The 27,923-nt window shown below is 39.4% G+C and overlaps 1 protein-coding gene and 1 pseudogene across 6 annotated transcripts; one reads left to right on the top strand and one right to left on the bottom strand.

Annotated features, from left to right (window-relative positions):
* Positions 1 to 145: 145 nt before the first annotated feature.
* On the bottom strand, positions 146 to 10,277 carry LOC143618954 (E3 ubiquitin-protein ligase UPL7-like). Of its 5 annotated transcripts, none has more exons than XM_077091005.1 (15): positions 10,112 to 10,277; positions 8,840 to 8,962; positions 8,407 to 8,647; positions 7,020 to 7,588; positions 5,659 to 6,540; positions 4,788 to 5,122; positions 4,236 to 4,514; positions 3,895 to 4,147; positions 3,645 to 3,815; positions 3,463 to 3,555; positions 3,283 to 3,390; positions 3,016 to 3,132; positions 2,647 to 2,736; positions 2,443 to 2,550; positions 146 to 345 (listed from the first exon to the last, which is right to left on the bottom strand). In XM_077091005.1, the coding sequence occupies exons 1-14, from the start codon at positions 10,238 to 10,240 to the stop codon at positions 2,467 to 2,469; spliced, it is 3,474 nt and encodes a 1,157-aa protein (XP_076947120.1). In that variant the 5' UTR covers positions 10,241 to 10,277; the 3' UTR covers positions 146 to 345; positions 2,443 to 2,466. The 5 variants fall into 5 exon arrangements, 4 of the variants coding, with proteins under 4 accessions (XP_076947120.1, XP_076947121.1, XP_076947124.1 ...); XM_077091006.1 differs by having other exon boundaries at positions 2,455 to 2,550; XM_077091009.1 differs by lacking the exons at positions 8,840 to 8,962; positions 10,112 to 10,277 and having other exon boundaries at positions 7,020 to 7,580; positions 8,407 to 8,530.
* An 8,022-nt stretch (positions 10,278 to 18,299) lies between these two features.
* Positions 18,300 to 20,274, top strand: LOC143618890 (uncharacterized; annotated as a pseudogene). Its single transcript, XR_013151100.1, has 3 exons — positions 18,300 to 19,527; positions 19,605 to 19,734; positions 19,900 to 20,274. The product of XR_013151100.1 is annotated as an uncharacterized LOC143618890 (transcript).
* The last annotated feature ends 7,649 nt before the right edge of the window (positions 20,275 to 27,923 follow it).

Genomic DNA, 27,923 nt, shown 5'->3' with positions numbered 1-27,923 from the left:
ACACTAAATAGAAGCCTCGATTGCAAATAGCTCAGGTTTTTCTTAGTCAAACAAAAAAGGTAGCAATTCACTAAAAACCCAAAAAAAGTGAAGGGAAAAAACACTGTGATTAAGCAAGCAACCGATGACAAAACACACCAGCCAATGTACGAAAATTTAGATCAGGTTTTGTGTTAGTTCTTGTTTAGACACACATGTCTACAAAAATCTGTGATATTATTTACACTGCAAAGCAACTTATACAACTCTCAATATAGTTACAATAACACAAGATTGCAGTAGACGGAGATTCCGGTCTGTACGTCTTTACATCAGCATGAGATTCGACCTACCAGGCAGTTTTCCCTGCGAAAAGATATTTAAGACACTTGTGAATTAGTTCCACACCATCCATATTAATCTTTAAAATCGAAAACTACAAGTTACAAGTAGTTTGTGGGAAAGTGCTAATTTAATAACTGGTACGATATGATCATGTTACATGCAACAGTAAGGTTCTTTCAAGAGCAGTTATCGTTAAGCACCTGATCGTTAAGTTATTGCAGCAGGAGTGACAAATATACGACCTACGATTGTATTGTACAATTACTCATGTTGACTTTAAATTCTGGTTACCACTAGTAAAGTAACAAACTTTACTATTGTCATTAGTTATTACTTCATATATTTCCATGCATCCCATATTTCCTATGTACGGTTTTTATTTTCATCATCAGTTCATCACAATCTTACCCCCAAACCGAACCAGCAAAATACCATGTCCCCAGTTTAACTAAGTCACGGTTTCTCCCGACTGTTTGTGGTTCAGATCATTCTGTGAATGTAAGTTTTACTCAAATAGATTTACCCTTTTGTCCTTTATTTTGAGTATGGTTTATATGCATATAATCTGCCAAGTCTGCTACTTTCCGCCTTCCTTAGGATTTGCACATTGTAAGCTTCCCGTTAGGATGAGAACAGAGAACCAAAGTTGCTTGTTCAACCATAAGACTTTTTATTTTTTATTTTTTGGTTTTGTGAATTATGATGCTTCCTGAGGTTACGTGTTAGGGTTTATGTAAGTATGTAACTATTAACGGTTTAATACAATGTTTTGGCAATTTAAGATTAGAAATTTTTGTAATTTGTTTCAATTGTAGTTAAGTTTTTTTAAACCATTCTACATCTACAATTTACAAACTAGTTTTATGTACCATTTGTAGGTAAGTTTCCTTTTGTTTAGATCTTGTAAGCTTTTAATATATCTTGTACATTAATTCAACTTTGAATTGCAGAAAACACTTTGAATTGCAGAAAACATAAAAGATCTCCCAAAAGAAATAACTAAGGAGAAAAGAGCCTTAACGGTGATATTAGATCTAAATTTCCAGTCAAAGATTGTTGGGACTTCCTTAAAAAATGTAGATTTGATGAAATTTAAAGTAGGCCTGTGGATTTTACCGGTAAGCAGAATCCTGAAGGGGTAGATCGTTTGGGCATCGGGTTGGCATGTGATTGGGTTTCAGTTTAACTGATCTACTTCATTCGGTGAATGTATGGTAAAAAAATCAATTTAGGTTAACCTGAACAACCAGAAGTAGCGGCTTTCAGATTGCGGGAGAAGGGCCGCTGGAGAAAAGGTTGGTGTTAAAACAGTTTCGGGCTAACTAGAATAAACAATTGGTATTTGGGTTGATCGGTTTGGGTTGTTTGAATTTAATTATTCTATGCTTGAAAATCAAGCAGATAACAGGCCTTAATTACATACGGTTTAATCAGGCACTCGATTATCAGGTTGGTTTAATCGGATTTTGGGTATTAAACAATGGGATCAAAACTATATTCAAGTCCACTAATTCATTAAAACCTTGAAAGCAATTAAACCGAACCAACCTTCGATACCTTATTGTAATCAGGGTCAGTTATCTGTTACACTTTCAAACAAAAACCCAAATAACCTGAATACCATCGGTTGATTCAGATTAACCCGAATTTGTTTAACACTCACTTCTTCTCTGGCAACCCTACTTCTCCCACAAATGAAAGCCGCCACTTAAAGTTGTTCAGGTTATAACCCAAATCAATTTATTACCACCCATTCATTGAACACAACTAGAATGGTTTAACCAAAATCCGATCACATGCTAACCCGAAGTACCCAAACCGATCTTCTCATTCAGAACTCGGAATATTCAGTTATAAGTAAAATCCACATACCCTACTCTAGCTGTTATGTTGGGTGAGTTCCCACGATCTTCAGCGTCTTTATTTAAACAATGGTGGAGAACTATTACAATCATGTCTAAAACCTTTATCTCCACAAAATTAAAAGGAAGCTCGTCTAGGATCATGAATTCTACGGTTTTCCTGTTTTCTTTTTGGTCAAATTTTCATGCTCCACTTTTTTCATTAAATTTGACCAAGACATCTAATGACATTCGGAAGTAATTAAAGGGGGTTTACCTATGCACATACAATTTTGAATGTTCATGAAAGTTCAAATCCTGCATTGGAATTGATGGCATATAGTAGCTTTGTTCTCAATGTGCTTGATCGTTTGTAAGTTGGGAGCTACATACAATGAAAAAAAGGTCAAGATAACAGAACCAAATATGTATGAATACATGAGTGAGTGTTTGAAAAGTTTGCATTAATAAAATAAGATACCTTAAGAGTATTATAGCATGTTGAAGCTGATGGAAGACGATCCACATCTTGCCCTCCAAACGAGGCCCAAAGAGGTAAATCGCATGCAACCTATAAATAGATTATATCAAAAGTCATTTTCCTTTTTCTCTCCGGTTCATAATATACATTTAAGTGTTTAACCCCTTAGATGCTATATCATTTTCTACCAGACAAATGAGAGAGAAAGATCCGTTATCAAATCAAAATCTAATGAGCAACTTGCTATTTTGCAATAATCTCAAAAGCCTTTTTTTTCTTTAATTCATTTTATTATTAATGAAGGTTCAGTCACAGACTTTAGGTATAGAAATACAGAGGTAACAACATAGATTATGAAAGTAAAATAACCTTGTGAATGGTAAATCCTGGCTGCAGGTGTTTGAAGCCAAGTAATGGAGCTCGAGAACAACTTGTCACAAACTTCATGAGCATGCAACGTTCTTTTGGCTCAAATTCTCTAATAACCTGAGCCAGAGTAAGCAGCAACACGCCATTAATCATTACCCGAAATGAATAGAATTTGTATAGTCAGTAGCCAACTATTAGAGCTTGAGAAAAAAGCTTTTTAAGATGGAAAGTCCCTTTATAGTTTATAGTTAATAGAAAAATGTATACCTCCCAGAAGAGCTTTACTGTGCGACTTCCTTCAGTGTAACCACCAGTGTAACGTGTATTATTCCTCAAATCATCAACATCAATGTCATGATTGCCACCAGAAAGAAGCTTAAAAGAGACATCACCTATCAGTATTACCCTTAAAAGTCAAATCTCAAATACAGCCCAAATGAACAATACCTGATTGAATTCACCGGCATTAAACAATCTCAACCAAGACGGAGATATAAGATCTGTTAATCCTCTACAAAAGGCATTTGAAAGCGGCAACACCTGGCATATGTGCATCAAGAACACAAATCAACTAAAAGGGTTTACATGTTAGTATCATATTCATATAATGAACATAATATTATATATACCTGTCGGTTAAGTTTATAATCTGCCATAGCGTATATGTATTGCAACTTGTTATCATTTGTTACACTGAGATCCTTACCACCAGCTTTAAGTTCTACAACATGCCGCTTTCCAGGTAATTCTTCAGTAACTGTAAAATCTAGTGACAGATCCTTGACATCACCATCATAATGCTGCAATATGAGCATGCTATTTATTGCAACCAAAATAAAGATTTCTACTACCACAGTTTAGTATATAATAAATGCTTGCCTTAACATACATAAGATTCTTGTAGAGTTCTGGATCAAGTGTTGACAGCTCATCAATAAAGCTATAGCGACCTAGCAGCTTTTGTACAAAAACATGTGAGAAAGAATAATCTAGTAATATCCCTTCATAAAGTGCTTTGCCAACAACTCTTCCGAGAAACTCAATCATTTGTATGGAATTATCCACTAATCTTGCAGCTGAACTTGGAATTAGCAGTCTGTCTGAAGTTGAGGTCTGTGTGAATAATCCATAACTACAATATACAAAAATCAGGGAAATTATAACTTTAAAAGTCAAAAAGTGGTGTAAAAGTGGAACATATGAAATTATTTTCGACTTACTCGGGGGAAAATGCGGCTTTTGCTATGTCAGTTAGAAACTCTTTAGATAAACCACCATAGTCTAGTCCAGCCTCAGGGAGACCACATTCACTAACAAATGATACATGAATGCTTGACTTTAATCTTGACCCTAGAGGATTTAATTGCTGAAATCCGTCTTCGACAATATGACTACGGCGGATTACTACCTCAATAGCTTGTGGGCCTGGACCAACTATTTCACCAGCCATTCTCCTAGATACCTTGTCCATGCTGATAAGTTCTCTAAACATCTGAACTCTGCCAAACAAGCAGAAATCTTTCAGTATTTTAATTTTTCAAGAGAAAAACAGTAATTGATTTTGTAAAAAAAACAATTCAATGGGTAGAACTTTTAAGAAAATGTTACTGTGTCTAATATGGTGTTGGAGAATATCAACGTCTAATATTTACTGTGTCTAATATGGTGTTGGAGAATATCAACTCTTTTATCTTCATATTTGCCAGTTAAATCTTCATAGTATGAAAATTATGAAACGATGGATTTAACTAACCACATTAACTTGCAATTACCTCTCTTCAAACGGAAAAACATGTGGGGTGGTAGTGATAACAGAGTGCATGCTTGCAATTGCCAATGCATCATCAGATCTTAAATTAGCTGACATAACTTCATGAGTTCTTGCAGCAACAGCAATTGACGGTCTATTCTTTTTAGCTGGAGAAAGCCACAAATCAGGAGGGCAAAACTGGTGCCTACAATCTCTTTCATATAACAAATGTAGGCAGCGCACAGCAGCATCCATAAGAGGACGGTTTTGGCGGGAAACATTATGGGACAGAGCATTATAAACTAAAGTATTCAGCATAGATGCAATTCTGCGTTGCTGCTCCAGTATAAATGGAACCTACGCATTTCCCAATATGACTTGTTATCAAATAGGAATAACAATAGTAATAATAGGGCGTGCAACATCGTGTGCATGAAACCGAACAAACTGATCGGAAACCAAAAAAACCAAAATAACCGAACTGAAACCAAAAACGAAGGTTTGGTTTTAGGTTTTCGTAAAAACCGAACTTTTTCTTCGGTTTTGGTTTTGCATGTAATAAAAACCGAAAAAACTGAACCAAATTTACAGATTTTCATTTTTTATTTCAAACATCGTGCAACCTATATATTTCAGCCTAAATGTATAATAAATAATTATGTATTAATTAACAAAAAGATTTAACCAAATTCATTATTTTGAGCCAATTTTTTTTGTTCGGCACAATTTTTGAACCCAAATGGCATAACAGAAAACAAAGCGGTTTTCAAAAACCAAAATTTCGGTTTTCGGTTCAGTTTTAGCCTAAAACTGACCCATGCGCACCCGTAAGTTTTGCACACCCCTAGAAATAAGGACATATTGATATTGATTTTGGGAAAGAATCACACAACCTGTTTCTCATAAAACTCTATTTCATCAATAACCAGCAACAAGTGTGAATAAGTTGCACAAAAGATGTGGATTAGATGAGAATCATCAGCTGTTAAACCCTCAGGACCCTTCCTCAAAGACTCAATATTCCATACATCAGAAGAGTCATCCCCAATTTGAATACTGAGGTTACTAACAGACTCTGTTTGTTCAATATCTCCTTGGGATTTTCCAGTTATCTTATTTAATACATTGACCCACTTTTTCTTCTTCTTGGAAACCGCATCCTTTAAGTCTTCAATAGTGTTATGATTGGATAAGTTAGTCTCAGAAGCAGAACTTAATATAGGAAAAAAAGACTTTTCAAGTGGTCCCCATAGATTTAAAGTAAATCCAGGGGTAAAAGCGAGCATATTAAGAATATGCATTGACCCGGCCACTGGATTAAGAATGGCAAATATTCTAAGCATACAAGAATAATAATACGCAACATCTGTTAATTCACACTTCTCATCAGCTTTCTGAATGGATGGGTCTTTGACCAAGGTCAACAACTTCATCAAATGCCATTGTTGACAAACGGGCTTCAGTAAATCAGTGTATAGCATATTTGACTGTTTCTGGGATAACTCAGCCAATGACTCGCTATTAACTTGGGTCCATTTAACTTTCTCAAAGTAAGTTATCAGGTTTTCAGCAAGAATGATAACAACCCGAATGAAAGATGAAAAGTCTAGATCTTGAGTGAACCTTCCAGAATCCTTTGAATTGCTGTCTGACCCGATTGCAAGACATAAAACGTTTGCAAGTGCCCAACCAACAGGTGGCAAAATCTTTGGACTTGAACTCTGTTCCGAACTATTTAAATTTGAAATCTCTTTTAAAACCCTCTCTTTCGACATCTGCCATCACCTGCCAAACATTGATCAGCTTCTCATGCCTTATATATTAATGCAGTATTATTTTAAAGTTTGACAAAAAAATCTGTGTGACTAATGAATAAAAGCTCAAATATTCTAAAATATCACTTAAACATTAAAACTTTGTCACACGGTTGGTCCAAGGAATATGATTAGGATAACATGATGTGCTGTGTAATTCTATTGCTAGAAATGGTTATCGAAGTCAATCCAACTTCTAAATCCTTACTAGTTCACAATATGAACATAAAATTTATGAAGAGAAATAAAATCTAGCTTAAAACTATACTAAAGTCCCCCAAAAACCACATCTGCACCTAATAAAGTGATCCACAAAATGAAAATAGTGCACTTAGAAAACTTAATTGCATGTGCAGATGAAAAGAGGTGATATAATATACATAAAGTTATCATTTATGATGTTATAACATGCTTTCAGAATGCGTTCCCGTAAGCCTTACCAATATTTCCCTGAAGCAAGGTGATAAGATAGATTTATGTTTTATAGCAGATAACAACACAGCTGGCAGGCGTTGAGTAAACCAAGGAATTGTGAGCAGAAGCACACAGTATTGTTCAGCAGTAAACCGCATATTCACGTTGTGATTATTGAAGGGTCTTAGTGCCAAAGTTATTGCACTTGCAGTAATCAAGAACCTATCATCTGTATGGCCAACTGTTTTTGTCGGTGAAGAAAAAGGAACATCCAATCTATTAAGGTATTTTCTGATGGAAATGTAAAGTTGAATTTTGTCACTGCACATGTAACAAACTAGATCTTTGACTGCTGTATCTGCATCTTGCAGGGTAATATCATTATGACCTTTCCAACTTTTTAAATCAGTCAAGCTAACAACAAACCGCATTGCCATAGATGTAAGAACAACAAACTGGTTTCCCTCTTTGTCTGAGTAGTCACATTTTGAAAGAATGAGTACACATAAAGAAATCAATTTCTTTGCTTGATACTTCCATGTACTTCGTTCTTCGATGCTAGATGTAGCAAGAGGGCAAAAGTTTTTCTGTGGATCTTCAAAAGAGAAGGTTCAATTAAGGAAATAGAATTCAGCTTTAACTGTTTAATATCGTAGATAGGGCTGTTCAAAAAGTTCGTGCCTCGTGGTTCGCTCGAAGTTCGCTCGAAAAAAGCACGGCTCAAAAAAGCTCGAACAAAAATGGCTCGGATCGACTCGGCTCGGTTTTGAAACGAGCCGAGCCCGAGCCATGGTCAGCTCGGCTCGTGGCTCGGCTCATTGGCTCGGCTCGTGGCTCGGTGGTTATATATATATATAATTAATAATGTATATATATATATGTATATATTAATTATTTTATATTTATCTCTTATATATGGACTTGATTTGGACATCTATCTATTTGGCTGAACATTTTTTGCATATGGTTTATTAAATTAAATATTATATCTTAAGTTAAGCTATTAAGCTTAAAAATTGCAATATTTTTTTGTATTTCGAGCCAATTCGAATCGAGCCGAGCTGTCTCGTTTTAAAACCGAGCCGAACTCGAGCTCAGGTTTTCAGCTCGATTTAGATTTCGAGCTCGAGCTGAGCCAACTGGATCAAAATTCGAGCCGAGCCCGAGCCAGCTCTGGTTCGAGCTCAGTTCGGCTCGTGAACACCCCTAATCGTAGACAGATATGTCAAAGCATTAAATTATTAACTTTGAAAATGCAGATTAACTTTTAAGATTATTAATCTATGCCTTACAAAACAAAACTTTATAAACAAAACAAAAGAACCAGCTAAGTTAAAGATAAAAACTGATAAGCACAAAGATTGTGCTATAAAGTTTTCCAAGAATCTCACATTTAATACAGTAAAACCATACCACTGGAATTTATGCTCTCCAAAAGAATTCTGAAGCAAATCTGCATACAATCTACATCCCTATCTTCAAACCTTCGGCCTCGAGTTGCTAAAGTTGTAACAAAGAAAAGAAAAGGTCTCAATAGGCTGTTGGAAATCCAAACTCTGCTCATAGGAACTGGAAGACATTTGACCATCTCCAGCCACTCTTCTCTAAGATGTACAGCTGTCATCTTCATTGAAACATAGCGTCTCCAAACCCTCTACATAAAATTTGACAAAAAATCATGCCATGATACCTGAAGACTTGCTTGCAGTAAAAAGCACAACATTGTTGAACAAAATCATGATACCAATTCTTTTGTTCTTGATAATAACATAAGTTTTCAAATTCTTCTCAATGAAATTAAAAAACCAATTTTAAATCATACACCTCTTATTTTGAGAACAAAAACCTGAATAAAAAGTGAAGCTGTGGTAGCTCGCCGCATGTAATTGCGAAACTCCCTCTCTTGAGCAACCTTCTCAAGTAAAGCATCCCTAGTGATCTCTTTCGCACTAGCTCCCCGAAGAGAGACCTAATTCAACCAAAACATCATTCAGAAGAAAAATAACAGAAGCACTCAACCAACCAACCTGCAACTAATTCACCACTTGAATACAGATACAATTTCAATATAATACGGTCATGATCTAGTCAAACTGATAATCTAAATGCTAAACATGTTCGATAATAGAACAAATAATAGTAACATGTTGGTTACAAAGTCTATCCATAGCGATTCAAGGCAGAAGATCGACGAAACTATGAGTCGAATCAGACACAAGAGTCTATGACTTAACTGGCACCATTTACTCATCGAATGATCAAATACAAATTGATTAATCTATATGCGAAAAACACCTGCATATCAAATTAACTTGAATTACGCTAAACATGTTCAATAACAACAGAAATAAAAGCATCTATCCATGGTGATTCGAATCAGAAGACCGAACGAATTGGAGTCAATCGAAGATGAAACTCAAAAGTTTGACCTAGAGTCAAAATGCTATCTGATGATCGAATACAAATTGACTAATCTATATGCTAAGAACACCTACACCTCGAGTTAACTTGAATTACGCTAAACATGTTTGATTATAACAGAGATAAAAGCAGCCTGTTGTTTACTAAGTCTATCCATCACGATTCGAATCAGAAGATCGATCGAATTGGAGTCAAATCAAAGACGAAACTCGAAAGGATGACCTAAAGTCAAAAAACTATCTGATAATTAAACACAAACCGATTAACCTATATGCTAACAACACCTAACATATCGGATCATCTTAAACTGTGCTACACGTATTCGATAACAACAGAGATAAAAGTAAGCTGTTGTTTACAAAGTTTATTATCCATAGATCGAAGTAATTTGAGTCAAATCAGAGACAAAAGTATAAGCTAGAGTTCACAAATTGATTAATCTATATGCTAACTACACCTACATATCGAATTAATTTGATTACGCTAAACATGTTCGATAACAACAGAGATGAAAGTAACCTGTTGTTTGCGAACTCTATCCATGGCGATTAACAGCAAATGATCGGAGTAATTTGAGTCAAATAGGAGACAAATTGATGACCTAGAGTCCACAAATTGATTAATCTATATACTATAATATCGAATTAATATGAATTACGCTAAACATGTGATGATAATAGTGGAGGTAAAAAGTAACCTGTTGTTTACTAAGCCTATCCATGGCGAATGAATCAGAGCAGAAGATCGACGTAATTTGAGTTGAATCAGAGCAGATGATCGATGATGATGAGGTCATCCATTTGCTGCATTGGAATTGGAAGTACATATATTACATTACGCCATCACCGGGTATGTTTGGCTTGGCTTGCACTTTTGACCTAACTGATTGATTACCTGGTGTTTGGGATTTTGATTGATTTAAGTTAAAAGGTTGTTAACCTTTAAATTAGTTATTATTTTAAAATATATACGTGGATAAAAACTTTATGAACTATAAGAGCATAGTGTCACGCACGGTTAAATTTCAGGCTATTTAACAAGGCTGTAAGAAGTATTTGCAACGTGCTAGACCAAAAGGCAAATGAGATTGTTTGCTAGAACAATCAATAAACATCTTGGAATAGGCTAGAAGGGTTGCACAAATCTACCCAAAAGATGTTATCAGAAACAACCTAAAGAAGCTTCTAGAGCTACATACTTCGATCACAAAGTTGTTGCCGAGAAAAGCTTTAGACCAGCCTTGAACCGTCATCTAAATACCAAGATATTTAATACATGAAAAGGCCTAGAAAAGGCTGACCAAAGCTGCTTGAACAGCCCAAAAGATATTTCAAGTTGCTGGATATTTTGATGAAATCTCTAGAAAACAACCCTTAGATATTTTATATGAAAAAATTTAGACATAAAACTCTCTAAACCAGATCTATGTGTATTATGGACCTCTTTGGGAAGAAAGAGAAAAAAAATTAAATTTTGATACATCATACAGTAAATATTTTAATTTATTTTAAAAAAGTATAAAAGCTCGGTTTAATATTAATCTAAATTGAACCTTGACATCCCAAATATGAAATATCACTATATTTTTCTCATAAAAACACATTATATATCCATAACAAGCCCCCTTTTTTAACAATGAACTTCATTAAAAACCATCAAAGCAATTATACGGGTTGAGTTTCTCCACAGAGCTCGGGAAAGCAAACAACCATCATAAAATTTTTTTTACATAAGGCCATTTTTACACTAGTCGGTCCATGATCCCTCAAACCTTTTAAATCTATATCTAATTCATAAAATACCCAGTGACTTGATATCTCATATTAGATCTTCCATCTTTGTTTCTTTACCTTCGGTCCAAGATCCCTCAAACCTTTCAGATCTATATCTAATCCATAACAATCCCTCTATATGCAACAAAATGAATTCCTTTGTATATTAAACATCTGGTAAATCTTTTTGAATTTTGTCGATTGAGCATGGTTATATTTTAATTTGATTATAGCACGTTTGAAATGACACAACTTTAGTTTTGGCCAAGAGCTTGGACAATAGTGTTATGTTGGCTTCAAAGGTTGATGGGGGAGTATATACCTAAAACAAGGGGGAAAAGTGACGGAATTTGAGTATTGTGTGCTTGTGATTGTTTGGCGTTGTGGAACTTATTTTGCAATGTTCGCTTGCTTAATATACCTAGCTTGATGTTTTATCTTATTGATATTAAGAAAATATGGTATTGTTCATTAGAAATGAGATGTGATAGCTAAAACATGATGTAATGAAGTATTATTTTCTATTTCACTTGCATATTGATGGAGAAACATATTATTTCAAGGTGATACAGTAGACACTAAAATTACCACTAGTAATAACTTTCTACTATAAACATCTTGTGATAGGGTTTAAAATGATAAAATTGTTGTCGCTTTTTTTTAATAATATAAACTCATATACTTTATAACTCTACTTCTAAATTATACATTTTTACAATCAAGGGACTTATTTTTCACCATTTGAAAATGCAAACTCTCATCAATCACCTTGATACCGATAGGCCAATGACCCTTTGGACGTAGAACGACTTGATTACATAAGAACAATTATCTAATCAAATTTATGAGAGCTTACTCATGGAACCTGCCTTTCATAAATTGTAGAATGATCATTTTTAGCACTTACATGCTACCCTAGTAATTTCAATAAATCAAGTGCTCTATAAGAATAACTTGTGGTTATAGAAAGACCACCGTCTGCTTCTCTCTATTCTCTCCTCTTGTCCACATCTCTCTCCTTTTCCCCCTCACGAAACCCATCCAAACGTTTGATTTTATGTCCGAATTTTTAGACACATTCGACCCTCTCTATTTTCTTTTTTGCCTCTCAGTCCTCTGCCTCAACTTCATTTAAGAGTCGGACGTCCATGCCGGAGAAGCTCTAACATGCCTACTCAAAGTAAAAACATGGAAGCTTGAGACAATAAAGAAAATAAAGAAAATGAAAATAGCCATGATAAGTAGGTTTTTGAGGTAGAAACCAAAATACGAATGATCTTGGTTGTTGAGATGATTTTTTTTCCCTTTTCTTCCTTTTTCATTCACATGCTTCTTATTCTTTCCCTTCTTCTACTTTGCATACTAGTGTTGCATTTTGTGCTATAGTTTTTTGAAATTCTCCGTCGATGTCGATTCAAACAAACAAGCAGAAATGATTTGGCCACCAAAAGCGTTTAAAGTTCTAATATCATAATAAGATTAAAATACCAAGATATTGAACTTGTCTTTCCTTTCTCTACCAAAAGTTTGAGGGATGCTCTTATTTATATATGCTCAATTATGACTCTTACGTTGCCCACTACTACAAATGTGGTTGAACAACGACGTCTATTAGAATTTTAGCTTCTTAATTAGCTTCTGAATTAACATGGCTTTTTTTGTTATTGTTTCTTCAAGCTTGTCCAAGTATCTTTTGAGATGTACAATACCCAAGTTGGGATTTGGAATTGAGTTTGCATACAAAAATTGACTTACTGGTTTTTTTAAAAGACAAGAAGTTAAAAACATGTTTGGCAATTACAAAAATCTTTCTTATTTTGTCTTTTTGAATAAGTTAAAAAGTTGTTTTCTAAAAGCCACAAATCTTGACTTTTCAATATGTTTTTTTGAAAAATCCAATAAGTCATATGTTATGAAACTCAATCCTAAAAATGTTCTTTGTAACTTCCCCACTTAACAAAAGGTTCACAACCTGTTGCAAGTTCATATATGATCCGTAGTTTTCACATATATTTTTAGAACATGTGTCTAGCATATATGAAGTAGAAGTATAAGGGGTTGTTTGTTTTTCCTCAAAAGCTCTTCCAGACCATTTTCCTCTTCGCCGCGCAGAACACGCGTAGAGGTTTTTGTCTGCAGTGTGTTTGTTTTCCCGAAGAGATTTCATTAAAAAACATCTTCGCGCCCTCTTCTCCTAGAAGTGTTGTTCAACCCTCTTCCCACCTCTTCCCACCTCTTCATTCTTATTTTTCATCAGACAAAGCTCCTCTCGAACCCTTCTCTCAAACCCTAGCCAAGCTCCACCCTCTCTTCTCCTTCTCTTCGCCTCCTCCACCCTCCACCCCCACCGCCGGCCAGCCTCCACCCCCACCTCCGGCCGCTGCACCCCACCCTCACCTCCGGCCTCCGCCCCCAACCTCAACCTCCGACCGCCGCACCCCAACCCCCACATCCGACCTTCAAGCTCAAGATCTGCCACCACCGGGCACCACCTGTCCACCACCGTCAAGCTCAAGATCTGCCACCACCGGGCACCACCTGTTCACCCGCTCGTCAAGATCCAAGTTCCAAGATCTAAGCTAAATATATGTAAACATTATAATTTATTTTTCAATTTCAGTTTCACCATGTTTTAGATCTGTAATATTGTAATTTGCCCGATTTTAATGAGAAATTACATGTGTTTGTTCATTTTGATTAATTATTGTGTTTTGTTGTGTTAAAAAGTGTGAGAATTATTCTCCGGCAAGTTTCCGGCATAGTCTCCGGCAACCCCTTAGCGACGACGGCATGGTGTTTTCCGGCATTTATATGTTAAACGACTTTTTTATTTAAATTTCATCTTATTTAAAAATTTCGGTTATATTTTAGAAGTCTGCATACGTTAAAAAACAAACAATCTTCTTATTGCAAACTGCAGAGGTTGGTCCACCTCTTCTGCTACAGAAGCTTGCAGATGTGGTCCGCAGACTGCAGACATTTTACCTCTTAAAAAACAAACAACACCTAAATCATTTGTGTGTGGATCGAGAGACGTGTCATACCCCCATTTCGGGCCTAGGAGTGTGATCACTAGTTGGTACCATGTTTGTAAATAAATCAGAGTAGCGGGTTAATGCGGAAGTCTTTATAAAAACATAAGAATCGATATTATAAATATTTACATTACAAAAAGACGAGACGAGAGTCTCGTTTAATATTTACTTGTTTATATGTTTTACAAAAAGATCATATTTTAATATTTAAACAAAATTATCCGAGCCATCGGATTCTTGAGCTTATTCGTCTTCACAAGCTCTAATCTTGATTACCTGCAAAATGTATTAAAATACGTCAGCAACGAATGCTGGTGAATATGCTGACGCTAAAAATATTTTCTTTACTTAATTACCCCTCGAGACCACGTAAGCCTCGGCCCATCTTGGCTTAGGAATAATCAAGTTAAACAATCATTATAAACTCGAGTCTCTACACTAAATCACCTCAAACCGCAGCGTTTCGACGTACTTAGGTACCATAAATATACACAAGGTCATTCTCACTCGAACATACTTTGGTTCGGCCCATCGTGGCTGGAGGTCGTGACCAGGCATGATGCGATGTGCCCACCGCGTTCCACATATGTAAGGATCCAGACAAACGTATACCACAGCCTGAGGGCTAGGCTTATACTCTTATTTACAATATTTTTAGAGACACGTAGCCTCATGTAAAGTTTTACACATAACATGTTTTGTTTGAAAACAAGTTTATAAAAGTGGGGCGTATTCACCTTTTAAAATGGGATCGGCTTCCAACACCGTCCTTGAGTTCTTTCCTTTGCTATCTCGCACCTATAGTACGAGTATAACTTTTGTTAGTCGGATACACGATCCGGCTTAAGACCTTTAGTCTTATAAACTCTACCTCGACGAACCTTTAATTCGTATAATCTCTTTTATTTTAAAACCTTTAGTTTTAATAGTAACTTAAAAACCTTTAGTTTATTTATAAATTCCTACGTTTCTTCTTCTTCTGTAAGAAACATATTTCTTTATTTATTATTTAAGTCTACTCATTATACTTAAATAATATTTATAACAAAGAATACTTATATATATATATATATATATATATATATTTCTTTTTCTTTCTATCTTTTCTTTGTTATATGTATTTCTTTTATTTTCGAGGTATTGTGTATAATTTCGACTTGGGGTGTTAAGCCTTTATAATATTTTATTATTGTTTCGGTCGGGCATTATGCCTACCTTGCTTGGCTTGGAAATACCCTAGATACTTGGGCAGCACTTCGACGCCGCTTGCTTTTCAACGCTTTACTTGATCAACACTTCACTTCGGCATGCAAATCGAGACACTCTTCTACGTTGGCACGCTTTACGAGGTATCTTGTCGGGACATCACTCCAACACCATTTTCTTGCTTAACATTATCGGGGGGTGGCACGATTATCGAGGTATAACAAGAATTACGAGAAATCGGGTACGCAAAACGAGGTGGATCGATGGCACAAACTTCGAGGTTTAGGGAGAGAGTAGTGAGAGAGTAATGTGTGTTTTGAGGTGTGAGGGATCTGAATTCGTAGCTGCCTATTTATAGGCTGAAATTGGACCCCATCGCGGTACGCGATGTGTCCCTTGGCAAGCCCATCGTGTACCGCGATGTAGGCTTGCTGAGTCAATACCTAGACCTTCCACGTGGCGACACGTGGCAGGCGCCGCGTCACGTGGTGGCATGTGGTGACACGTGGCAGACGTGTTGCCACATGGTGACACGTTGCGGAAGACGTTGCCACCGTGTGCCACGTTGCACGCGTGTCATAATTTGTCAGACACCCCATCGCGGTACGCGATGGGTGTCTCTCTTGACCTGTCGCGTAGCACGATGGGTCAAGAAAACAAATTTTTCATTTAAGCCCCTGGAGTTTGAAAATTGGCAGAATTGGTCCCTTGATTTTGAAAATTGACATTTTTGACCCGAAATTTACGTGATGTTACAAGACGCCCCTTTATAACACATGGGTGCAATGTATTAGGCATGCCTAATGTTAGCTTTGGATATTTTAATTCTTAATTTTTGTCGAAACCGCTTTCTTTTATCATAAATCTAATACGTACGCAAAATGTATTATTGGCTAAAGTTACATCAATAATTTGAAAGAATAACATATATATTACATATAGGGCCGGCCCTAGGGTATTGCGAGCTGGACAACCGGCCGAGACACATATATTTTTGGGGCCGAAATTTTTTTACGCATATCCCCCCGTTTTTTTTTTTTGTTTTTTTAAGAAGTGATAGAAGTTTTCCGGCAAAGGTGAGTTGTGGAGGCAAGGTGAAGAAGAAGATGTTTTGAAAGAGAGAATATTATTTTCTACACCAAACTCAACAATCACTTTATACACATAGTTTATTTTTTTCTTTTATCTAACTTAATCAAAGGGGTAATTTATTTTTAGTTTTTATTTAATATATATATTATTTGATATGAGTAATGGTTTGTTTCTTTTAAATTTTATCTGATTATTGTACCTTCTATATCAAAATTTTTAATGGCTATAAATTTATTCAACTTACTCTAGTTTTAATTAATAAGCATGTTTATTTCTTTAAAATAATATTTTTTAAAAAAAAAAACCTTAAACAATAATTGAGTTATACGGAGTATTTTATCTTTTAAATACCAATGAAAGCGAAACTCAAAGAGGCTAAAAAGGTTTTTTTTTTAATTTATTTATTGGTGATCCTGTTTTACATTAACCGATTAATGATTATTAGTCTATTGTCTAATCCGTTTAAGCTATACGCAACAAAAAAAAATTATATTGGTTCTAAAACTTTTTTTATCCGTAATCCGTTTAACCTATACGGGCATTTTTTTATTTAGGCTCAGCCGAAGTATTTTAATCCTCAAGACCGGCCCTGATTACAGATTTCTTGAATTGTACATCACAACCTATATGAGCACATGCGAATGCTTGCCATAACTCTAGCAATAATGCTGTTAATGAACAGAAAATAAATATTCCAACTCGTTTGAAAAACACTATAGAAGAAAATACAGCCATTACACGAAAAAGTGATATAAGAGCCTCCATTAAGTTTTTCCTATTTGCTGAGTCATGCAAAATGTATGTTGTGTGTTGCATATATAAGTGTAAACACATAATCTCATTATGTTTCTTAATGTTAACAGAATATCACATGACACCACATTCTTCCCTATCAAATTTGTCACCAAATACGTTATGTTACTAGACACTCACTATGCATATGAATGCTCTTGCATATTGTTATTGTGTTTACACTTTAATTAATCCTTTGGTTTTGTTAATGATCAAGATTATATTATGAGTTGTAATATTACTTGTCAATGATGATGATTTTAAACACACATCCATGCGTCCCACCTTTCCATTCTTGTGTCCCGAGTTAGAATACAACCCCTCCCTTGTCTTATTTCATTTATTTTTGGTTTTTTATCGTCTAAATTCACTTCTTTTACTATTTAATGATTACGGATTACCCTTAACATGCAATATAGATTTAACTTTAGTTTTTTTTTAATAAAATTTATCACGAAACAAAACAGATATGGGTTCCGATTACTTTAACTTTACTTACTTTGAAACACAATGTTTTATACGTTTAAAATGCTTATTTTCATGTACACTTCAATATAAATCGTATTCAGAGTGTGACCGACATTATAATTCCTGCCGCAACACGTTTCTTTTCAAATCTTATAAATTTTAACATCCTTGTAACGCGCGGATTATATACATGCCATGCCCACTTAATTTAATAAGATCATCAATTGACACTTTCTTTTTTTAAGAAAGATTTAAAAACCTTGAATTAACTAAAAACAATTTTATTCTTTTTCTTTCTAATAAACCACGTATACTAGAACTTAGTGTCTAGAGACGTAAAAGCGCTCACGTATCTATTTCGAGCACTTCTTCTTACTTTATCCAATAGAGTAAACTTGCCACCCAACTACTCTGCATGATGTCCACGTGCCCATCCACAAAGCTACGTGGCAACCAGCCATACCACCTTACCTCCATGAAACCTAATCTTTCGTATTCGGTTCCTTAGCAACAACACCTTCCATAAAACCACACCTTCCTATAAATTCATTCACACCCTTTAATTCTATCATCCTAAACAAACAATCATATAATATAATATATACTTTCTCTAAATATTTCAGTCACGTTGTGTGTTACATTATATCAAAAATGGCTTCAAATAAGGATATTAGAAGGCAAGAAGAGGTTGCGGAGAAGGCGGCTCGGACGGCTGCGGACGAGATTAGGGATATTAATCGGCAAGGCGGTACTGGTAAAGTGGTGGTGGAAACAAGTGAGCATACAATAAGTGATGAAAACCGTCCCGGGATTATTAGTAGTATTATTCATACGGTGACCGGGACGTTGGGGCACGCGAAAGAGGCGGTTACTGGGAAGACGAATGACGCGGCGGATGTTACGGCGGAGAAGGCGAAAGAAGGGAAGGATTTTGCCGCGGAGAAAGGGAGGGAGGCGGGTTATAAGGCGGGGGAGTATAAGGATTATTCGGTGGAGAAAGCGGGTGAAGTGAAGGATGCGGCAATGGGGAAGGCGGTGGAGTATAAGGATTATACCGCGGAGAAAGGGCGGGAGGCGAAGGATAAGGCGGTGGAGTATAAGGATTATAGTGCGGCGAAAACAAAGGAGGCGGCAGATGTGACAGCGGAGAAGGCGAAAGAAGCTAAGGTTTATAAGGCGGCTGAAGCTAAGGACTAAACGGTTGATAAGGCGGCTGCCACTAAAGACTACACGGTAGATACGGCGGCTGCCGCTAAGGACTACACGACTGACAAGGCGGCTGCGGCCAAAAACACCACCATGGACAAGGCAGCAGCAGCTAAGGACTACACGGTTGATAAGGCAGCTGCTGCTAAGGACTACACAGCAGATAAGGCGGCTGCCGCCAAAAACACCACCATGGACAAGGCGGCTGCAGCCAAGGACTACACGGTTGACAAGGAGGCTGCCGTGAAGGACTACACGGTTGATAAGGCTGCTGCCGCCAAAAATACCACCATGGACAAGGCAGCTGCGGCCAAGGACTACACGTTTGATAAGGCGGCTGCCACGAAGGACTACAGGGTTGAGAGGGCAAGAGAAGCAATGGACAAGGCGGCTGCCGCAAAGGACTACACCATGGACAAGGCTAAAGAAGCCAAGGACTACACGGTCGACAAGGCGGCTGCCGCTAAGGACTACACAATGGACAAGGCGGCTGCGGCCAAAGACTACTCGGCAGAAAAGGCAAAAGATGCAAAAGGCAAAAGATGCAAAAGACGCCACAGTGAACACGACCTCCGAATATGGTAATTACGCCGCTCAAAAGGCTATTGATGCAAAGGACTACACCGCTGAAAAGGATGGTCGGATTAAAGGACGCCGCGGCCGACACCGCGAGAAAAGCCATGGATCTATTAACCGGAAAGAAAGAGGAGGCTAAGGAGAAGTTGTCTGAAAGTAGTGAGTCCACAAAGGTTAGTAAGATGTGATTAAAACCAAACTTTTTAGTTTATTTTTATTTTTAAATTTTTTAGCTTAGCAAATAAATAATAATGTATCATAATGTACATCTTGTGTAATAAAAATAGTATTTGAAGTAATTAATTAATAATAATAATATGAATGATTTATTTGGTTAGGAAATGTTTGATGATGTAACAAAAGAGGATGCAAGGAAGCGGATGGAGGCTATGAACCTGAGAGACGATGCTGATAAAGCCACGGTGGCGGCTGTGGAAGTCGGTAAGAGAGGGCTAGGGACGGGGATGAAGGCGGTGGTGGACGTCTCCGACACGCCGTTGGGTGCGTCCGGAGAGGTGCTCCGGCAGGCACACATAAGAAAGGTTGAAGAGGATGAGACACGTAGGCAATAGGGTTGTTTTGATGTTTGGTTTATGGTTTGTGGATTTTGTTGGTGGGTTGTTTTGTTATGTGGTTTGTGTTTTCTGTTGTGCATTTTGGGTTTTTTAAGGACATGGTCACTTAGTTTGTTTCTTTTGTTCTATATGTTGATATAAAATATATTTAAACATATATGTTATTACTTACTAGAATAATACAATATCATTAAGCGGGCTGCTGGTTATGGTTAATGTGAGAGGGGTGTGTGTTATTGTTTGGGTTTGTGGATTGACTTTTGTGGTCATGTAAGTGGGATCTTTATACTGGCTTACGGAGTATTCACATTCATAAAAATTGAATTATGGGTATCTTTCATTGGTGTAAATTTTACTTTCAAGACACAATTAACAAGGAACTACAAAAAAATTTAAATAAAATCACGGATTAGTTTTTTCTCTTTATTTGCAAACATACTATTTTGTTGGTTACAAATATGACATGGGTTTTCTTAAAAAGACATCCTTTAGAGGTGTTGAAATGGATGGTTTCATGTTGGGTGATGAGTTTGGGTTAAAACGAATAATTTGTTTTTAACTACATTTTGGGTACAAATGACATTGATGAGTTTGGGTTAAAACGGAGGGTACAAATATGGCATTGGTTTTATTAAGACATCCTTTAGAGGTGTTGAAACGGATGTGTTCGGGAGGGTACAAATATGGCATTGGTTTTATTAAGACATCCTTTAGAGGTGTTGAAACGGATATGTTCGGATTGGGTGACGGAGTTTGACTTAAAATGGGTTGGGTGACGAGTTTTGAGTTGAAATGGGTGGGTGAAAAGATTGAGTTAAAATGGATCATTTTCATGAAACGGATCATTTTATCATTTTAATGAGTTTGGGTTATAACTCGAGTTTGGGTTAAAACGAGTTATTTTTTCAGTATGTTACACATATCAAAATGGGAAGGTTGGGTTGAATTGGGAACACCTTTTTTTTGTTCATAATTATATGATATACTTTTTTAGAAATTGAAGAGGTAGGTCCCAGCAGAGCCCAGTTGGACCCGCAAGACTCACCTTGAATAGGGACGTCTGCGCAATAACCAACTGCTCCAGCAGGGCCCACCATGCTCAGAGAACCTTACGCGCAGTACGCCAGCTGTACCCGCAGGGAAAGCCTCCCAATGGCGAAGTACCCCGCCTGTTCCCGCAGCTGCGGATACAAGCCATCAGGGAAGGCTACCCGCACTAACAGCAAGGCTACACGCACAAGGCATTCGCTACTTCAGTAGTCACATGAAGGAATGAGCAAGGCGGGAATACTCCCGCCTAAATGAGCCAGTCCGTATGCTTCTGGAAGGTCTTTCGTACTATACCTACTAAGGTATGGGCGGAACAGACAATTTGACCAGAGCAGCCCATGAACCAATCACAGGGTGACAGCTCACCGACAACAATACGAGGAGGAGCACCCTCTAGTACTGTTTGTCACTATTAGCCGCTGCCTACTCACCAACCCTTACGATGGGACCTGCGCAGCCTACAGTTGGTGGAACAGTGCGTAGCCGGCAGTAAAGGAACAGTATACAGCCAACCTTTACTGTTGGCCGTAGCCTATCCACCAACCAGCATGGCCTGTGCGTAGTCCACTGTTGGTAGAACAGGAATACTATTCAGCCGGCTGTACCTTCTAGGAAACCTACCTTCGGCTATAAATACTCCAACACCTTGGAATGGTAAGGACATCATCTGATATCTCAATCTTATCTAGCAATCTCTTAATATACACTTATATTCAGAGCAATCTAGTCTGATTCTCACGCCGGAGGGTGGTCACAAGGAGGAACCCCCCCCCCCCTTCTCAGTGACGAGCTTACGGTGTCTGTTTTGCAGGTCCCCTGAAGAACAACCTTCTCTGCTGGACCTCATCCTCGTGGGAAACATTACTTAACCCCCAGATTATCTATAATCTGCCCGTGGGTTCACTTAGTGTTTCTTCATTGGCGCCATCCATGCATAAAAGCTAGAACTAATTTAGTTTTTTCAAAATTTCTGAAGAAATGGTTAACGTTACTCTGGTCCCAAGGCCAGTAACCGACCAAGAAACACCGGTAACCACAACCCCAGCAACTGGGGGGAACACCGGCGGTTATACAAATCTTACGAACACTACCCCGACTACCCAAGCCGGGGCAAGTGCAGTAAATATTCCACTAGGGTTCACTGATGCCCAGTTGGAAAAACGAACGAGGGTCCCTCGCCAAACACTGGATCAAGTGAAGGCGTGGGCCGAAGCACGTCAGAGAGAGTTCCAAGCTGAATTGGATGAACGCTTGCGTTCAGTTCAACAGGCTGACGAATTCGGCAGTACTCGCCAACATCTCAATATGAACAGCGAGTGCGAGTACTCAGACGACGAAAGGGAAGAATCCGATACCGACGCAAACCCTCGCCATAAGGCGAAAGGGAAGCGTAAGGAAACGGACTTCCAGCCGAAAAGGAATTTTGGGGAAGCTTTTAAACCAACGAATGCGGAGAGAAACCCGCGTGACTTCTCCAAAACCTTTAGGCCAACTGCTACAAATGCAGGAAAGTCAAAGTTCGCAAGGGACATTGCGGAAGCAATCTCCCCGAGAAGTGCCAAACAAATGTCCAACATTGGCACTTATGATGGTCTATCTGACCCAGACGACCACTTGAACAGATTCATTGCGGGGGCAACCGTCAATAACTGGACGGAACCCACGTGGTGTTATATGTTCCAGATGACTCTGGTTGGAGCGGCCAGGGCATGGTTCGATCGTTTACCGGTCCACCACATATATGACTGGGCGGACTTTCAGAACAAGTTCAGCCAGCACTTCAGCCAACAGAGGAAATATACTGAAGAACAGTGGACGATCCTCAACTGCGTTAGAGAGGAGGATGAATCTTTACTAGACTTCATCACCCGCTTCAACTCCAAAAAGCTAAGTCTCGGCAACATAAGTGAGGATCTTGTTCGCGCCGCTTTCATCCAAGGCGCCGAATACCCAGAGCTTATCCGCACATTGACGGGTAAGGATGGCATGCCATCAACATGGGATGCCATCATGACGGCGGCTAAGCGCTTTGCCGAGACGGAGAAGCAACTGGGAAGGGATCTTCCCCAGAGTACACACCTCTACACGCAGAGGACAAGAGAGAACAATGTTCGGATCGCCCGGCAGAACAAAAAGAGGAAGCTAGGTATCTGGCAGTCAAGAGTAAACTTTGACACCTCATCCAGCTCTCACCCTCTTGTTGGCGGAAGAAATCACACACACCCTTCAAACCAAAAGCACCGGTGGACGCCACTCACCAAAAGCGTCACGGAGATATTTGCCACTGAAAAGCTACCGTGGCCAAAAGCTCCAATGATCCGGCAGCGACCTAATGCGGATCAGAGCAAATCCTGTGACTTCCATGGGACAAAAGGTCATAGTACGGAAGAGTGTACATCCTTGAAGGATATTATCGAAGCATTCGTCAAGGATGGAAGACTGGCACACCTGGTGGCATCAATCAAGAAGGGAGGAAGAAACGACAACCGGTACCGAGGCAACGGACGAAAGCCTGTTGACATCAGCATCAACATGGTTCATGGTAAGATCAGAGGAAGAAAAAGGCGAGCGCCAGAACCATGTGCGTGGAAGGAAGCTGAGGTGCGCTTCCCGCGAGTGCCAGGAGGACCCAGCAAAGAAGGCCCTATCGTCATCAAAAGCCAGCTGGGGCACTACATCACTTCCCGCACTCTTGCTGACAACGGCGCCTCGTTAACGGTGATGTACAGGCAGTTCTTTGACAAGCTAGATGACGAAGACAAGGAACGCCTGGAAACGATCTGCGCCTCGATGGAAGGGTTTGATGGCAGCAAAAACACCCCCCTGGGTATCCTATCTTTCCCCGTCACTCTTACGGATGGGAAACACTCCCGCACAGAAGATGTGGACTTTGTCGTGATGAGGAAGCCACACCATACATACGACATCCTCTTCGGGAGAGACGGGATGGCAAGGTTCAACGCCGTGGTATCCTCAGTCCACGGCATGATGGGATGGCCAACAGCTGAGGGTGTAGCGATGATCACCGGCATTCCCCAGGTATGCATCGCATCTGTCTCATCTAAACCCAAACCAAAGATGGCTAAACCAACCATCACCGAACCAGAAAGATGGGCCTTCAACGGCAAGTACCCTGACCAGGCCGTCACCATTGGCCCAACAATTGTTGATCCCACACGCACCTTACTCAAGCGCTTATTACAAAAGAACGCTGACATCTTCGCGTGGACACCAGCTGACATGACTGGTGTACCCCGAAGTAAGGCAGAGCATAAGCTCAAATGCGATCCGGCTGTTACGCCGATCGTACAAAAGCGCAGAGTAATGGGGCCAGAACAAACTAACGCGTGTAGAACCCAAGTCAAGGAACTCCTTGACGCAGGCATCGTACGCGTTAGTAGATATCAAACTTGGGTTGCAAATTCCGTTATGGTACCGAAGAATAACAAACAATGGCGCATGTGCATAGATTTCAAAGACTTGAACAAAGCATGCCCAAAAGATTGTTATCCGTTACCTGAAATTGATCTTAAGGTGGACTCGTTGGCACCATTCCGCCTTAAATGCTTCCTGGACGCGTATAAGGGGTACCATCAAATCCACATGGCCGTTGATGATCAGGACAAAACCGCTTTTCGGACGCCCGATGGCACATTTTGTTACCAAATGATGCCATTCGGACTTAAGAATGCCGGGTCCACATACCAACGCCTGATGGACAGCCAGTTTCATGCCCAAATTGGGAGGAACTTGGAGGTCTACATGGATGACTTGGTCATCAAAAGCCCTGACCCAGAAGCGATGTTGAAAGACATCGAAGAAACTTTCAACACGCTCAGGAAGATAAACATGAAGCTCAACCCGAGCAAGTGTGCCTTTGGAATGGAAGAAGGGAAGTTCTTGGGGGTCATCGTCACTAAAGATGGCTTCAGAGCGAACCCTGAAAATGTCGAAGCCATTATCAAAATGGAATCACCTACTACCATCAAACAGGCTCAGACACTGAATGGACGACTAGTGGCACTTAATCGCTTTTTGGCAAACCACGCGGATAAGTCGTTTCCCTTCGTATCAACATTGAGAAACTGTTTAAAGAAAACGCACTTCCGCTGGACACCAGAAGCGGAAGCAGCTTTTCAGGAGATTCGGTCACGCTTGATCGAACTCCCAACGCTGACAGCACCAAAAGCGGGAGAGGAGTTAATTCTATACCTTTCCGCAACTGATAGAGCAACCGGGGCAGTCCTGCTAGTAGAACGAAAAGGCATCCAGATGCCGATCTATTATGTCAGCCGTATCCTAACAGACGTAGAAACCCGGTACTCTACCCTCGAAAAATTAGTCTTAGCACTTATACACGCTTCACGCAGGCTAAGACGATATTTCCAGGGTCACCCAATCACCATTCTCTCCAACTTCAAACTTGCAAACGTTCTAGGCAAACCCGAGTTATCGGGACGCCTAGCCAAATGGGCAATTGAGTTGGGGGAATACGCGATAAAGTATAAGCCAAGACCAGCCATAAAAGGCCAGGTTCTGGCCGACTTTATTGCAGAAGTGCCTGTATCGCGGGAAAAAGAGTGCCAGGAAGAGGCTCAACCCTCTCCAGCACAAGACATCAATGATGTCTGGCGACTCTACACTGATGGAGCAGCCAGTAACGAGGGTTCAGGTGCAGGGCTGAAACTAACCAACCCAGCGGGCCAAGAATACACTTACGCTATTCGACTGGATTTTCCAAGTACGAATAACGAAGCCGAGTATGAGGCATTCTTGGCTGGGCTGAGAATTGCGCGTAAGATGGGAGTGAAAAACTTGGAAGCCCACGTGGATTCCATGTTAGTAGCCAATCAAATCAACGGGACGTACACGGCCGTGAACGACACAATGGCCCTGTACCTCGCACAAGCAAAATCCCTTATGCGCGATTTCAACGACTGCAAAGTCATAGACGTCAAGCGAAGTGAAAACAAATCTGCGGATGCGTTAAGCAAGCTTGCATCATTAGCCTTCACCCACTTAGGAAAGGATATCCGCATTGAACTCCTTGAGACACCTTCGGTCCCGCACAAGGAAATTTGTGTCATCCAAACCGGCACGGAAACGTGGATGACACCAATAATAAAATACCTTGCGGCAGGTACACTACCAGAATCCAAAACACAGGCAAGAAAACTACGCTGTAAAGCACTGAATTATCAACTCATCAATGACATCCTTTACAGACGTAACTTTCTTGGCCCACTCTTAAGATGCGTGGACAACCAAGATGCTGACTACCTCCTAAGGGAAGTACACGAAGGCATCTGTGGAGTACACGCAGGTCCCCGCGCTGTTGTAGCTAAGCTAAACAACGCGGGATACTTTTGGCCGGGGATGCATACGGATGCACTGGCATACATCAGAAAATGCAGGTCTTGCCAGCTTTATGCACACAACACGCACAGACCGAATAATGAACTTGTTCCAGTCACTTCTTCATGGCCATTTCAGAAGTGGGCCATCGATGTGACAGGCCCATTTCCTACAGCAGCAGGAAATGTTCAGTTCCTAGTGGTAGCCATCGACTACTTCACCAAGTGGATAGAAGCAAAACCTTTAGCCCAAACAACCGCGAAACATATCAAAAAATTTATTTGGGAATTTATTATTTGTCGTTTTGGACTTCCACAGAATTTGGTGAGCGATAACGGCACCAACTTTGCTGACAAGAAGCTACAACAGTGGCTGAAAGAACTTCAAATCACCCACACCTTTACCTCAGTGGCACACCCGCAAGGTAATGGTGAGGTGGAAAGAGCAAATAAGAGCATCGTCGAAGGCATAAAGAAAAGACTCTTGGAACACAGATCCGGCTGGGTGGACGAGCTTCCGCACGTCCTTTGGGCAAACAGAACGCTGAAGGCCAGTACGGGAGAAACCCCGTTCAGTCTCACTTATGGCACTGAAGCCATGGTCCCGGTCGAAATTGGTTTACCCTCACCAAGGGTCTTGATTCAGCCAGAAGACAATGATGCGGAAAGACGGTTAGACCTTATGCTAACTGAGGAACGCAGAGACTTAGCCGCAGTGCGTGAAGAGAACTACAAGCGACAAATGCAAAAGTACTACAACACGCGGGTAAAACTCTGCAACTTCAATGTAGGAGACTACATACTGCGTAACAACGAGGCTTCGAACCAAGAACGCCCAGGAAAGTTGGCCCCGGTCTGGGAAGGGCCGAAGTCCTGGGAAAGGGCGCATACCGGCTCGAAAGGCTCGATGGCACTCCCATCCCAAGAACATGGAATGGAGCTCAATTACGCAAATGTTATATGTAGATCAATTCCAAACTTGTAAAGAAAAGGCCTAAAGCCACTTTAATGGAAATGATTCTCCTTTCACAATGTGTTGATAGCCTTACCTTTATACTTATGAACTTCCCACACTGGTGCCGGTAATCACCGCATAAATGGGGGAAGAAGTAAGTCGTTACGTGTGGAAGGCGGCAAAACCCGCATAAACACAACGATAAAAATAAGGAAAACCTACACGCAGGTCAGATGTAAGTAAAGTTTAGCCATCCTTGTAAGTGCAAGTGACGGTCTTACCCGCACAATCACGAACAAGGAAGCAAAACTTCAACCTATCTACCACGTTCAAAGGTTAACTTATTCTGGACACTTAGAAAATTTCAAAGGAAAAGATGAGGAAAACTTCCACGCAGGTCAGATATAAGTAAAGTTAAGCCATCCTAC

This window comes from Bidens hawaiensis, unplaced genomic scaffold (assembly GCF_021521415.1).
Source record: "Bidens hawaiensis isolate Kalapana, Puna unplaced genomic scaffold, B.hawaiensis_p1.1 tig00002343_1, whole genome shotgun sequence".
NCBI lineage: Eukaryota > Viridiplantae > Streptophyta > Magnoliopsida > Asterales > Asteraceae > Bidens > Bidens hawaiensis.
This window is presented reverse-complemented; position numbering and strand designations above follow the sequence as displayed.